At 44.9% G+C, this 12,880-nt stretch overlaps 1 protein-coding gene across 2 annotated transcripts in view; it reads right to left on the bottom strand.

Moving 5' to 3' along the window:
* Nucleotides 1–903: 903 nt before the first annotated feature.
* The window catches only part of LOC135906368 (cytochrome P450 302a1, mitochondrial-like), a 100,826-nt gene continuing 88,849 nt past the window's right edge, over nucleotides 904–12,880 (bottom strand). For both annotated transcript variants that reach the window (XM_065437719.2, XM_065437720.2), the window contains exons 7-11: nucleotides 9,373–9,532; nucleotides 6,728–6,897; nucleotides 4,683–4,761; nucleotides 2,331–2,537; nucleotides 904–1,432 (exon numbers count right to left, since the gene is read on the bottom strand). In XM_065437719.2, coding sequence (XP_065293791.2) covers nucleotides 1,319–1,432; nucleotides 2,331–2,537; nucleotides 4,683–4,761; nucleotides 6,728–6,897; nucleotides 9,373–9,532 — 730 coding nt within the window. In that variant the 3' untranslated portion in view covers nucleotides 904–1,318. The remainder of the gene's footprint in view (nucleotides 1,433–2,330; nucleotides 2,538–4,682; nucleotides 4,762–6,727; nucleotides 6,898–9,372; nucleotides 9,533–12,880) is intronic.

The raw sequence follows: 12,880 nt of genomic DNA, 5'->3' as shown, positions 1-12,880 counted from the left end.
AGTCTGACGTGCAGTGTATTTAACGACGACATATTTAGATTCATGTGTTCCAGTCTTATCAGCAAAAAAAAATATAAAATCCAGAAAATAATATTTTCCTTCATCGATGCTGCATGCGTAAATCCAAGAAGGGAAAAAGAAATAGGAAGGTTTAGAAGCGTTATGCCCCATGGCACTAACAAACGCACGCAATGAAGGATGAATAAACCGCTCAACCAGCTTGTTTCCTTCTATTTGATGCGCGTTAGTTTGAATACATAGGCTAAACAAATAACACTTTTCGGTGCACATAACTGGACTGTCACAACACATCACCGGAATCGAGTGCTTGGTCTTGAAACGGTGGGCGCATAATTTGTCAAGCACGTCCACTCTCACGAGTACCAGAGTTTGCAAAGTCGGTAACGTCAGCACGGCAACTTTGGCTGCAGCTTTACTGTCAGTTCTGCGCGACATGGCCGAATGGCTATTTCGTGCTTTGTATAACATGCAGGTTTGTGTCGCAATGCGCCAACTTCCAGTGGTGGCTTCCGTCAATTAAGTTTAAGGTGTCGCCTTACTTGAAGTTAATAAGACTCTGTATAATTTTCAGCGCCATGCTCGTTCACCGGCGCATAGTCTACGGGGTCGGAATTCGAACCCGCGTCCTCATAACCTGCAGCAGACCAGCACTGCCGCTGAACCACTAAGACGAGTGATTTGGGAGTCCTGGTGACTCACTGTTGTCTCAAACGATCTTCAACAATGTTAAAATTAAAAATTAGATCATGGGGTTTTACGTGCCAAAACCACTTTCTGATCATGAGGCACGACGTAGTGGGGGACTCCGGAAATTTCGACCACCTGGGGTTCTTTAACGTGCGCCTAAATCTAAGTACGCGGGTGTTTTCGCATTTCGCCCCCCATCTAAATACGGCCGCCTTGGCCGGGATTCGATCTTCAACGATGTGAACGTAAACAACAAGCGCTAGCTGGTGGCTGTGAGACACATGTGACTCTCAAGCATGAAAGCGAATTCACACCCTTCCCCACTGCGGCACGGCCCCGGGCACTGCGATCGATCGTTCAGCTTTGCTTGGTCGGTGTGCGTCTTTCTTTGTCATCGTTGAACTAGCTACACACGGAATGGCTGCAACCTCTGATGGCGTTGTCACTGCGTGCTTCCATTAGTTCATCTTCGGCGAAAGCGGTGAGTCGACGGAGGCGCACAGGCTGGTCTTGCTTCCGTCATCAGGCCACACACTTTACGAAAAGCTCTCCTCATTAGGAAGCGTTGGGAGAACCTTAAAACCCCGCACGGATGTTTAGCGCTCGGGGCTCATGAATTTCTGTCAATGAAGGTCATCCTGAGCGGCTTGTCTGGCACGTTGATGAGCCGCGTGAAGCAGTCGAGATCCTCGTGTTTGTACTCCAAGACGAAGTTGCGAACGATCTGCAGGGGAAAAAGAAGAGAGGAAAAAAAAAGTCAGACAAGAAATATGAGCACAACTTTGGCGATCGTTTAAAAGCAGCTTTTCTTCTTTCACATATGGCTCTAATGCGCATTACAGGATTTATTTGCCAGCTCGCGTCGTCGTTCACCGTTTTCTAACGACAAACATTCACTGTTTGCTTACTTTAAGCAGAGCGCCTCGTTGAATGCTCGTCGTCGAATAACGAAGTGCCTGTGGCGTCTCCGCCGCGACGTCAAACGTACTACTGCAGGCGGTCGAAATTCGTAGCACTTACCGAAAAGTGTCCCTACGGTACTGCACTAAAACGAATGTTGGCGGCACAGTCAAATTTAAGTCTCTAAGGTTTCATCAGACCATGGCACATGGGGTCTACCGATATATTTGTTAGCTGCTATTCCTCGAGGCAGTAAGCCTCGTAAGAAGAACAACGCGCTTGCTGTTTTTTTTTCAAATATTTTTCCGTACTCATGCAGCCAAACTGCAAACAAATGTAAGCCGATCATTAGCTTTATTGCCGTCAGGAACATTGCATTTCTATATGTTTTCTATATGATTAGCAGCCGGGAACATAATTTTTCTTACAATCAAACAGGCCGTGGACCTGTTGTCGTAAACGACACTCGAGAAGCTCTGATGCTTCGCGCCGGTCGAAGACCACCTGCCGAATTCACTCTGATATATCTATACGTCACAGCAGCCACACGCCTCGTAGCCTTAGCCAATAGATACAGTACCATAACTGCCCATATTCCAGCAGATTTCCCGGTTCAGCTAGCACTGGACTTAGAAAATCGTCCTGGAATGGTTTCTATTCTACTCGACGCTGAGAGACTGTCAAGGAAGGACATGACGCCAACGCAACGATGCGGTCCGTACCCTGGCCACGAGCAGGCACATGACGGTCTCGGCGAAGCGCTTGCCGACGCACATCCGTGGTCCGTAGCCGAACGGCAGCAGAGTGAACGGGTGCGCCCGGCCCCCCTCGCTGCGCTCCTTCAGCCACCGCTCGGGCCAGTACGCGTCGGGCTCCGGGTAGTTGCTCCCCTGGCGGCAGGCCACTTGGTTGTGCATGATGAGCACAGTCTGCGCCAAAGGGGGTAGACATAAGGGCACGCGTTGGTCACCAGCACTCCTCACAGTGAACGCTGATGTGTAGGAGAAAGAAAGAAAGAAAGAAAGAAAGAAAGAAAGAAAGAAAGAAAGAGAAGGAGAAAGAAAGAAAGAAAGAGAAGGAGAAAGAAAGAAAGAAAGAGAAGGAGAAAGAAAGAAAGAAAGAAAGAGAAAGAAAGAAAGAAAGAAAGAGAAAGAAGGAGAAAGAAAGAAAGAGAAAGAAGGAGAAAGAAAGAAAGAAAGAAAGAAAGAAAGAAAGAAAGAAAGAAAAAGAAGGAGACAGAAAAAAAGAAAGAGAAAGAAAGAAGCAGAAAAAAAGAAAGAGAAAGAAAGAAGCAGAAAAAAAGAAAGAGAAAGAAAGAAGCAGAAAGAAAGAAAGAAAGAAAGAAAGAAAGAAAGAAAGAAAGAAAGAAAGAAAGAAAGAAAGAAAGAAAGAAAGAAAGAAAGAAATCACGGACAAAACTTCCTCAACTGATTGACTTTTTCGAGATGGGCGACAACCTACGCTAGGACGATGCTGTATAAAAATGAAGACCAGTAAAACAGGACAGTATACAGAACACATACACACACACACACTTGCCATTTTTTGAGGGGAGGGGGAGGCCTTGAAGTATAAAGCGCTGTTTTGTCGCACACGTCGGCAAGTGATGCATTATGCTATTCAATCGGCGATGAAAGTGCCCGGATGCCACGGATGCGAGTTTTGCGGCGTGGGTAATGAATGGTTTCGCATGCGCGCTAAAAGTTTGTCTTGCGTAGGTTGTTATTGTTAACATAAAGGGTTGCCGAACACCCGGTTTGCACCGAGCCTTAGTAAGCTGCTCTTGGCTAGAAAGTTCGCCCGTCATATACACCATAATGAATAAACTTATTACGGAAAAGATCATTAACCTTCGGCGATATTGTTTTGAACAGTTTCAAATTATTACGACACAAACAATTACAAAATTATTCGAGCGCTAACAACTCTCATTTTTCGTATGCATTGCATTCCGCTTTATTCTTCTTTATTGTTCTACATGAAGTTCACTTGTCAGGGAGCAAACTACCTCACTTCAAAGCAAGCTCTTGAGGTCCGGTTCGTCTTACCCCGTCATCGCCTCGGGCTGTTAAGCACCGTGAGTCTGTCCTTGGTCTCGGGGGTCTTCTTGCAACGTTACACTTTAGTTTTCTACCCACGCAAAGTTTGCCTTTCGTGGGAACACAGTACGTGACCGGCCAAAAATGACTGCAGCTATTCTCAATAAGTGCGGTAAAGTTAGCGCAGTGATCGCACACTGACACCAAATGTAGTCTCTGACTCAGGAATCGATGACCGGAATTCCGTCTTATTTCTTATGCACCATTGCTTCCAATTAAGACTGCGCGAAGGACCAACAGAAAGCAATATTTCTTTCCGAATGAGCTTAAAAACTATTTACGATAGAAAATACGGTTCATCCTGGTGTTATCGTTTAAATCGGTAAGTGGCTGAATGAATGAGCGAGTGAACGAGTCGAAGAGAAAGAGTGGATGTGAAAGTGACTGGTGAAGCCGATGAACAAAGGTATTTGCGTAGTTTGACAAAAATGTAGGTATGACCGTGCATTAATTATTGCACGTTCTATGTGCGACATAGTTCAATATTAATCGCCACGCTTTTTTCAGCGACGATAGCATGGCGCACTTAACAAGAAAAAAAAAGAAATGCGTAATACACATCGCTAAACTGTATTTGCCGGTGTCGGCATGTGACACGAAAGCACACTTTAATAAATGGATTTTAATCTGCTCTGAGCTGCGAGAGTGGGATCCGTATATACAGACAGCTACTACGCATAGTCGTCGAATGTAACTGTGCATACATATCGAGAAGCTGCAATTATATGGGGAATTACGCAACAGCCCATATTTAAAAAAAGAAACGCGAACAAGCGACGCAGTGACGAAGTAACGAATACATGAACGAACGAAACAAGGCAGTGCGAAATCATGTGCAGCAGCAGCTCGTAAATGCACTTCGAAGTACGAGTATAGCTTCGTCATGTCGTTAGATATCATACTGGCATAATGCGCAAACATAATTGTTGGCTCAACAAGCACCGATAACAACGCATTTGGCCTATCGAAACTTACCCCTGCAGGAACATTGTATCCGGAGAGCACGATGTCTTCTGGAAGAACCCGGCCGACGCCTATCGCAATGGGGCTTAGTCTTGTGTTGTTCAAGCATGGAACAAAAGTGAAGGTAAGACAGGAACAAATTTGAGGGAATTCACAAAAGCATGAAGTGAGATAGAGCTTTCGGACTTCATTTCAGCCCCGAATGTAAAGAGCTCGCGAAAAAACCAAATTGCGGTACAGTGGACGCAGTTAGTGCCAGCAAGAATAATGTGCTGCCGCTAACAGTTTGTGATTCTAAATTGTTTTGCGTAAGATCACCACGGGCCTGTACCCATGTCTTACTGACACTGATACTTCTAGATACGATATGCGAAAGCCTGCGTACGAAACAGCAGCGAACGTGCGTTCATTTTCATCAAACTGCTCTTCACACCCCTCGATTTTTTATTTTTTTTTGTGCTCCTGAACCATTAAGTGAACGCAAGATTTCCAGGCGGCCGACATGTACAGATACATTCTAATGCAAATATTCCCTTTGCCATAATGATGTATTTACGAAAACGAGCATATCACTATTATCAGTATGCCGCAAATCATTTCACCCATACAAACGCCGCAGAAGTGAACACGGTGAAGGTTAGTAATCCAAAACTCAAAGGTCATGTTGACGAAAGGATAACATGCAGTGTTTCAGTCGAAAGTAGATGCCGACCTCCCCCGACCACCCCTTCCCCCGTTTCGTTAAGACAACAAATACTCCTAGGTTAAACAAACAACAAGATGTTTTGCTTCGAGAAAAATAGCCTCTAAAATGTTCTGCTAACATGAACAGAAATATCACGCTTTCGCAACTTCCCGTTTACGTTTCCTACAACATTTTTATAACATTCTTGCTCCAGTAATTAGAATCAACTGAAAATGATACACTTCATTTCACATGCACGGTTCCCCGAAGGACATAAAACATCGTGAAATATTTGCTTTACATCCATTCATGGACAACATAGGCATGGTTTCTACAGATATAGGACTTTCGCAACAAATTGGCAGCTCAACTTTCAAAAACCAGTGTAAAACAAACAATTTGCTTTCTAAGGAATAGAACACAAAGCTTTCTTCATCGCGTTATTGCGTGAATTTTTTCTAAACAAAAATTTTCTTCTTTTACCTTTCATTCCCTTTACCCCATTCCCCAGCACCGGGTAACCAGCCGGTACTTACAGAGGCTAACCTCTCTGTCTTTCCTCCCCTTTCGTCTCTCTCTCTCTTTCAGAGACAAAGATATCTTCTCTTGACATCAGTAATCATGTCGCGCAGTCTTCCGTGTGTGCGGAATGCTAGTTGTAATAAATGCCATATATTATAGGCGAATATTTTTTCTGATAAATCATGCATGCATTCAAATGAAGAAATTTCTAATGAGGCAAATAGACTGCACTGAACGTTCAGAGGCCTTGCGCAACGTACGCCTGGCCCCTGATACAGAAATTTATTGCCTCTGTCACACATCACCTGCGATGTCAAGGCTGTCGTGGAGTAAACAACACAGTGTAAACATACGCAGCACTAAGGCCAATATTTGGACAACCGCCACAACCCATACGCTCGTTCTCTATAAACACAGACCTTGCAATGAAACTGCCGCGGTGTATTTTTTTCTAGTTAAGCTCAGGTTATTGGCGCAAACTTTTTGTCTCTCGTTCTGTTTTTGTTCCATGGCTGAAAAAACAGGGCGAAATTTCGAGCGGTACTAAATTAAAGCTATACATGACGCAAGCATCGAATAAAAAAAAATATTGGGCTTGTTTTTCAAACAAATGTTGCAAACGAACTCTTTACGCTTTCAATCCTCATGTCCTTCTAGACTCGCATTCATTTCTTTCACTGGAACTGTTCGTAACAGCCGATGCCAGCAAATCGTGATGTTCGACATGTTATTAGCGATAGAGAAGCGTAAATAGGAAATGTTTCTTTCAAACGAAAGCTTTGCATCTGTAGTACCGAGAGCTGTGGTACGAATGATTTTGATGTATTTTAAAGAAAATACAAAAGTGTACCTTAGACTTTCCTTAATACAAGCTCTGAGGTACACCGCCTCGTGCAGTTGTTCCATGGTGAGCTTGGAGTCTTTGGTGGGAAGCAGCGTTCCTAGCTCCAGGGCCAGCTTGTCTTGACACCGCCGGTTCCTTGCCAGGTAGTAGAGGATAAATGTGGTCGAGTACGCTGTCTGGAAACATCGGAGTATAATATTAATGTCATTCGACGGCTGCTCAGTTAGCGCAAGCATTAGGGTGTCACCATCAAACGAGTTGGGTTAAGCAGACACGATTGGATAGGAGCAGGATGATAATCAGTTGAGATGGAATTAGGTAGGAAGCTCACGATTGTAAATGGTCGATCTTTCAATTCGACATCTGGAAACACGTGAAATGCCTTTGCCTAAACGCGCACCACAGATACAGCGCATTCTAACGCACAACCGCTTCTCGTCTGCGTCTAGCAGAGCATTTGCAGGAACCAAGCAAATGACGATTTAACCGATTCGTTGGACAGATATTAGCTCGTCAGGTTCACTCAAATGCTCAGCGGTTCGGAATGAGTGAGCACCCGGTCTTGTTGTGGTGGGTTTTCTGAAAAACTTTATTAACGCTTTGCTTGCAGGTTCTGTTTTCTTGGATCGACGCCAACTGGCGCTAGAGTCTCGACTCGATATAGAAAAAATTGCAAACGCTATCTCATGGACAATTCAGTCCCTCCGCTCACATGGCATTGATGTTCCCGAAACTTGTGCTCAGTAGCGTAAGTTTTTTACTTGAGAACGTGGAACGTGTAGTCTATCGATGGATGAACTCATAGCATCAGGTCAAAGCATAGAGTTCCCTGCAATTATTAGAGGGAGCTCTATCGCGACGATCGTTCAGCCACCGTGGGAATGATGGGAAGTACATGGATTTGTCTGATCTTCGGGCTTGGGGCTTCAGATGTTCTTGTGGCTTCGTTTATTACGCTTTATCTGGGCTTAGATTGGACTAAATTCCGAAACAATTTGTACTTTTTTTAATGCAGAAACTTACAAAACATGGCAAGCATGCATAATTGCTGCTACTCGCATTGGTTTCGCTTGTTCTTGTGTCCGTACTTATTGGTTTCAATATCAGGCTTCTGTGCTTGAGGTCCTGTGTTCGAATCGGACAATTTTAAATGTCTAATTAATTATTTATTAAGCTGTACTTTCTTAAACATGGTCCCCTTGCAAGGTCACGAAGACATTTAAAGCCAGAAGGACGAATTTTAGGCAAATCCATGTACAACCCATCATTCCCATGCTGACTGAACGGCCCTGCTTGCAGCTTCCCGTAGACAATTGCGCCACAGTTCTCTTTGGTAACTTTATGAAATTCTACGGATCATAGTGGCCGTAGTAATCAAGGCGAAGAGATTAAGGTTATATAACGTGGATTCAAAATCGGAGAGTGAGAGTTTTGTTTTGCTGCAAGGTCTTATAGGTGTAGCCAGAGCAGAAAGATCCCGTAAAAGCTAACACGCTGAAACTCGCTTTCCTGCTCACGTCAGCTAGTGCTTATCACGTAAAGCAGACGCTGACAATGACCTACTTTTTCGAGAGGCGTGCGGCCACGTATCAGCATCCTTTCGGCCCCGCACTGACGCGCGCGTCTTCAACGATATTTGCCGCTTGTTATGTGCAATGTATAGAGAACGAGGAACGTGGTTTTGATTCTGCATCGCGGTTTCATCGTCAGTCACGTCTTGATAACTGCGTTGGTTCTTGTCACATCACCAAAGTTAAGCAGCACTGGGCTCGGTCAGAGCTTCAGTGTAGGTCACCTTGGAGCGTCGTGCGCTGATGACTTCCCTTCTACAGCTGAATATTTAACCTGTTACCCGTGAGCCAGATAGTTAACGACGTTCATGATAGGGATGCCCGCCGATACTGTTAGAAAGTTATACTAATCTTATTTTTTTCTATTGCCCATTCGTGTAGCCTGCAAAATGCTCCATAACTAGTAAGGACCGAATGTTTGTAAACTTAACACGTTAGTTATGCGTGTGTAGCCTCTTGAATACGATAATTCAATGGTAGGTTTTATTCCTAGGCTAACCGAATTCGATGCTTTAATCTTTAGCCGCATGACGAAGAAGCTAACTACTGAAAGAGGTCAAGAATGGTCGATATAATACATCGCAAGTATCGCCTCTCGGTGATGAGTCTACTAATTGCTTCGTGTACGTTAAATAACTTGCTATAGATGTACCAATTAGCCGCAGAGTCGCCTCGTAACGCTTGTACGCTCGCAGAGACACTGCTGTTACGCAAACTTCCACAAGACTGAAGAAAAGTAAAGAGTGCCAAGTGTGGTTTGCTTGCGTTTCCAACCATGGTAGCAAACGATAAGCGTGTTCTATATAACTATCCCGCATTACTGACTTCAACCTGTCAATGATTGCTAGGAAAAGTTGAACACGTTAGTGCCACCCTCCAAACAAACAAAATTAAAAGACGTTTCCAGGTGCCTTGCTTATAATGATACCGCGTTCTTTCCTTTTTTTCTGTGGACATCACCAGCAGCTCCGACAAGTTTTCTCCACATTCACAGCAACTTAACCAAAGCAACGAGCCGCGCCACAGTAAAACATCCTACGCAGACAATCAACTGTCACCGATCGTGCTGGCAGAACTCACCGTGTCGATGCCGGCTAGGAACATGTCGAGTATCATGGCGAAGACATCCTTGAGGTCGGCTCCAGGCGTAGACAGGAACTTTTCGAGCACGGTGAGCTCCCTTCCGGTTTCGGCGTTCTCATCCGCCACTTTCATCCTCTCCAGGTACTTGCTGACTACACTGCGCTAACAGAAAACCGAGAGAAAGGGAAAACAATAAACAGAGAGTGGAATGCTCGAGCAACCATGAGCGGCTTGTTACATCTAATACACGTCGCTGTTTATCAAAATGTCTCCCACCAAGGTCGTTATTGTGCGCCTTAAAATAAGAAAGTTGTTACCAAATGGAGATGTTTGCTTCTCCTGTAAAGCGCTTTGGCATGCTGAATGCGTAGAAATATAAAAGGCTTGTGGGTTATAGAAGGCGACAAATCCTCGTAAAAGCAGGCACGACACAGACAATATTCGCGTTTGCGTACTGAGTCTTGAAAGTGTCATTCTCTTTATATACACTCGGGATTGCGAATGACTGTTAGTCAATGCATATGAAGATTAGGTATTCACGGAGGTGGGCCTACTAGCAAGCGTAGTCCGGATGCATTTACATATGTTCGACCGAAATGCGCTATAGCTTTCGAGAAGTTCGCGCCGTAAACTCTTTTACGGTTTTGAAGGGACCGCTCCGTAGTGCACCCGAAAGGTGTCATCCTGAGAACACTTACGTTTTCGGTTCATCCATTAGTGGGCAGAATAAAGAAGGGAACAAAACGTAACACTTAACTTTAAAAAAACCTCATTTTTTACCCTTGAGAATAATAGCAGTAACAGAATTCAATGAAGCTTTCCAGCTCAAAACTTGCAAATGTGCCCATGCGCAGCAAGGCTATGTAGAAAAGAAGAAAAAAAAAAGAATCTCTCAAGAACTTAGTAACGAACAAGTAAAGATACTTGTACGTATTGAAGACTAACCAGTGGTTAATCCACGCGGGTCCTCTTTTACGATAAAAAAAAAGTGAATGCTTTTCTACCCGCACAGACCTGTGCATCGTAAGTGCATCACCTTGTCCGTATCTGACGTGCAATGATTCACAGAGGAACCTCGAGTGCGGCCTTTTCTTCTGGACACAAAGCGTCAGCACTTATCACTAAAGGGTATGACCTTTGCGCACATGTCTGAATACTTCGCGTTGCTTTCTTCTTGCTCAACTAGACGTCAAAATCGATACTGATATAGAAGGAAAAGCCTGACCGACATGAACTACTGCAGTGCGCGAGCTGCTTTGAGGGCCGCGTTTGTTAAACTTTTGCTGTTTTTTTCTTTCTTATCTTTCTCTCTCTCTCTCTCTCCCTCTCGCTCGAAGCACGCGAATAGAACGCGCAAGCAAAAGTCTCTCGGTCGGTAGAGTGTATGCTTTCGTGCTTCTTTTGCAAGAGCTTGGCACACAAAAAGGTCGTGAGGATATAAATCTGACCGGTGTCGTAAGACGGAAGTTGCAAAAATGAATTAGCTATTACTCTGCCGAATCATGAAAATATCGCGGCTAAGCTCACCATTATTTCTTTCAAAACAATGGGAAAGCGGAAACGCCATTTGAGTTCAGATTTGCCATCGTGATTGTGAGTGGCCTGTTTTCATTTTCAACCCCTGAGCAAAGCGGCTCTCGAGTTTTATACTTTCTATATCTTGCTTTTTTTTCGAAAGCATGTTAAAAAGCGCAACAAACGCTCACCGGCCCTTTTATAAAACGTTGCAAAAGATAGAGAAAGAATTAAACAAGATTAATAGAAAATTGTTTTTGTGGAAATGCCACTTGTGAAACCTTTACCCCCGGCTTTTAGTGACATTCTTGCTGTTTGAACACACTGGCTTGTGCCTAGAAAAATTATGTAACTTGAAACCATACGGAACTTGCTAACGCTCTCTAAAAACGGAACAATCGGCCGCTTTCCATGCACATGTTGCTGGAACACCGCCCCCATCGCCACGACATACGCCCAGACATACCTGTGCAAACCTGCAGCGTGTTGTGCAAGACGAAAATATTACCGCAACTAACTATACAGATTTCAATTATTCTTTATTCATACACATAACATGCTGGTCTGCGATCGCCCAAGCTACAGGGTGCCGAACGTCGCGCTTCGACCGCTTAACCTTCTAAAGCGTCCCAAAGCCTTGCGTTTTCTTAACACTCCTACAGACGATCTGATGGGCAGTGGGCGTGTGTGACATGTATAATTGGTCAAGGCTTAGCAACACTGGCCCTTCAATCGTGCTGGCTGGTGCGTGGTTCTCGGTGTGTTGTGTGTGGGCGCTGCAGCATGCTAGATGTATGGTCTTCGTCGAAATTTTGTATGCCGTTAGGCTCGTGACTTGACCTGTCTGTGGGTAGCGTAAAGCGCCCGGATGCTCTGAGGCTACAGATTTCTGTTGCTGGGGTCAAGTATTCGGTTCCCGACCGCGGTGATTCCATTCCAGTGGCGGTGGATTGCAAAAAAAAAAGACGCCTTTTTGTACGTTTCACGTGCTTTAAGGAACTCCTGGTGGTAAAAACTAATGTGCAGGTTGTTCCCTCGCGCTCTCACGTGACACAGTGGAATACTTACTGCACATAATAGTGAGTCATCTACAGCGCCGATGCTTCCCATTGTGGGCGAGAGTGCAATCTTTCTTTCTGCTCGAGAACCTCACAAAGTAAGAGTGACAAAGTGTCTCACAATCATTAGCTTCAACAAGCCAGTCCTGGTAGAGGAGCCCTGCAACGATTCCCGAAACTTGGGAATTTTCGGCTGATGGTACATATTGTCTCGTCTACGACGTTTTGACCCTTTACGAATGCAAATACCCCTGTTGAAACACTGGCAGCTTGCTTAGTCACAACGCTGCTTCTGGTTCAATGTTAGAGGACTATGTTTCTGTGCCGTCTTTCGGTGCAAAGCTTCTGGGCAACGCGGCGTCCTCGACGGTTGGGGTAGTTCGGACAGCTTGAGTACTTCTATTTTTCATACGAACGTCGTCGATACCAACTACCAAAGTATATGCTGCGCAGATGAATCAAATCTGTACTTAATGCTTGCTAATCTGTTTGTATTTATTGTACCCCGTTTAAGCAACCATGTGTTTCGCGGGCAATGCCACGAACCCACAACAACGAGCAGATAACGAGAAGTATAACGTCGAGTCTGCAAGGAGCACTCGAGGAACGTTCCTCCGGTGGCAATGTATCTGTCCGTCGCACTTATAGATTGTATGTGGCACGGTGCTCGAGTGCGCGTGCACTCGAGCGAGCGAAGAGAGACTACGCTTGTTGCGAATCGTACGGCGGTGTGATACGACCATCCATAGACGCCCTTGAATGATGAGCCTTCTATACGAATAGACTGCCGCCAGAACATATGTATTTGTTTCTTTGTATAGCGCAGCTCTTAGCACCCGTTCCTTCGGCGAGCGTCGGCGCAACCGAGCTAACTAGCACCGCGAAGGATGAAAGAGCGAACGTGGAGGGCAACGGGAGGGGGAGTAGGGGGG

This window comes from Dermacentor albipictus, chromosome 5 (assembly GCF_038994185.2).
Source record: "Dermacentor albipictus isolate Rhodes 1998 colony chromosome 5, USDA_Dalb.pri_finalv2, whole genome shotgun sequence".
In the NCBI taxonomy this organism is placed as follows: Eukaryota; Metazoa; Arthropoda; class Arachnida; order Ixodida; family Ixodidae; genus Dermacentor; species Dermacentor albipictus.
Note: the sequence above shows the minus strand (reverse complement) of the source record. Positions and strands in the feature narration are given on the sequence as shown.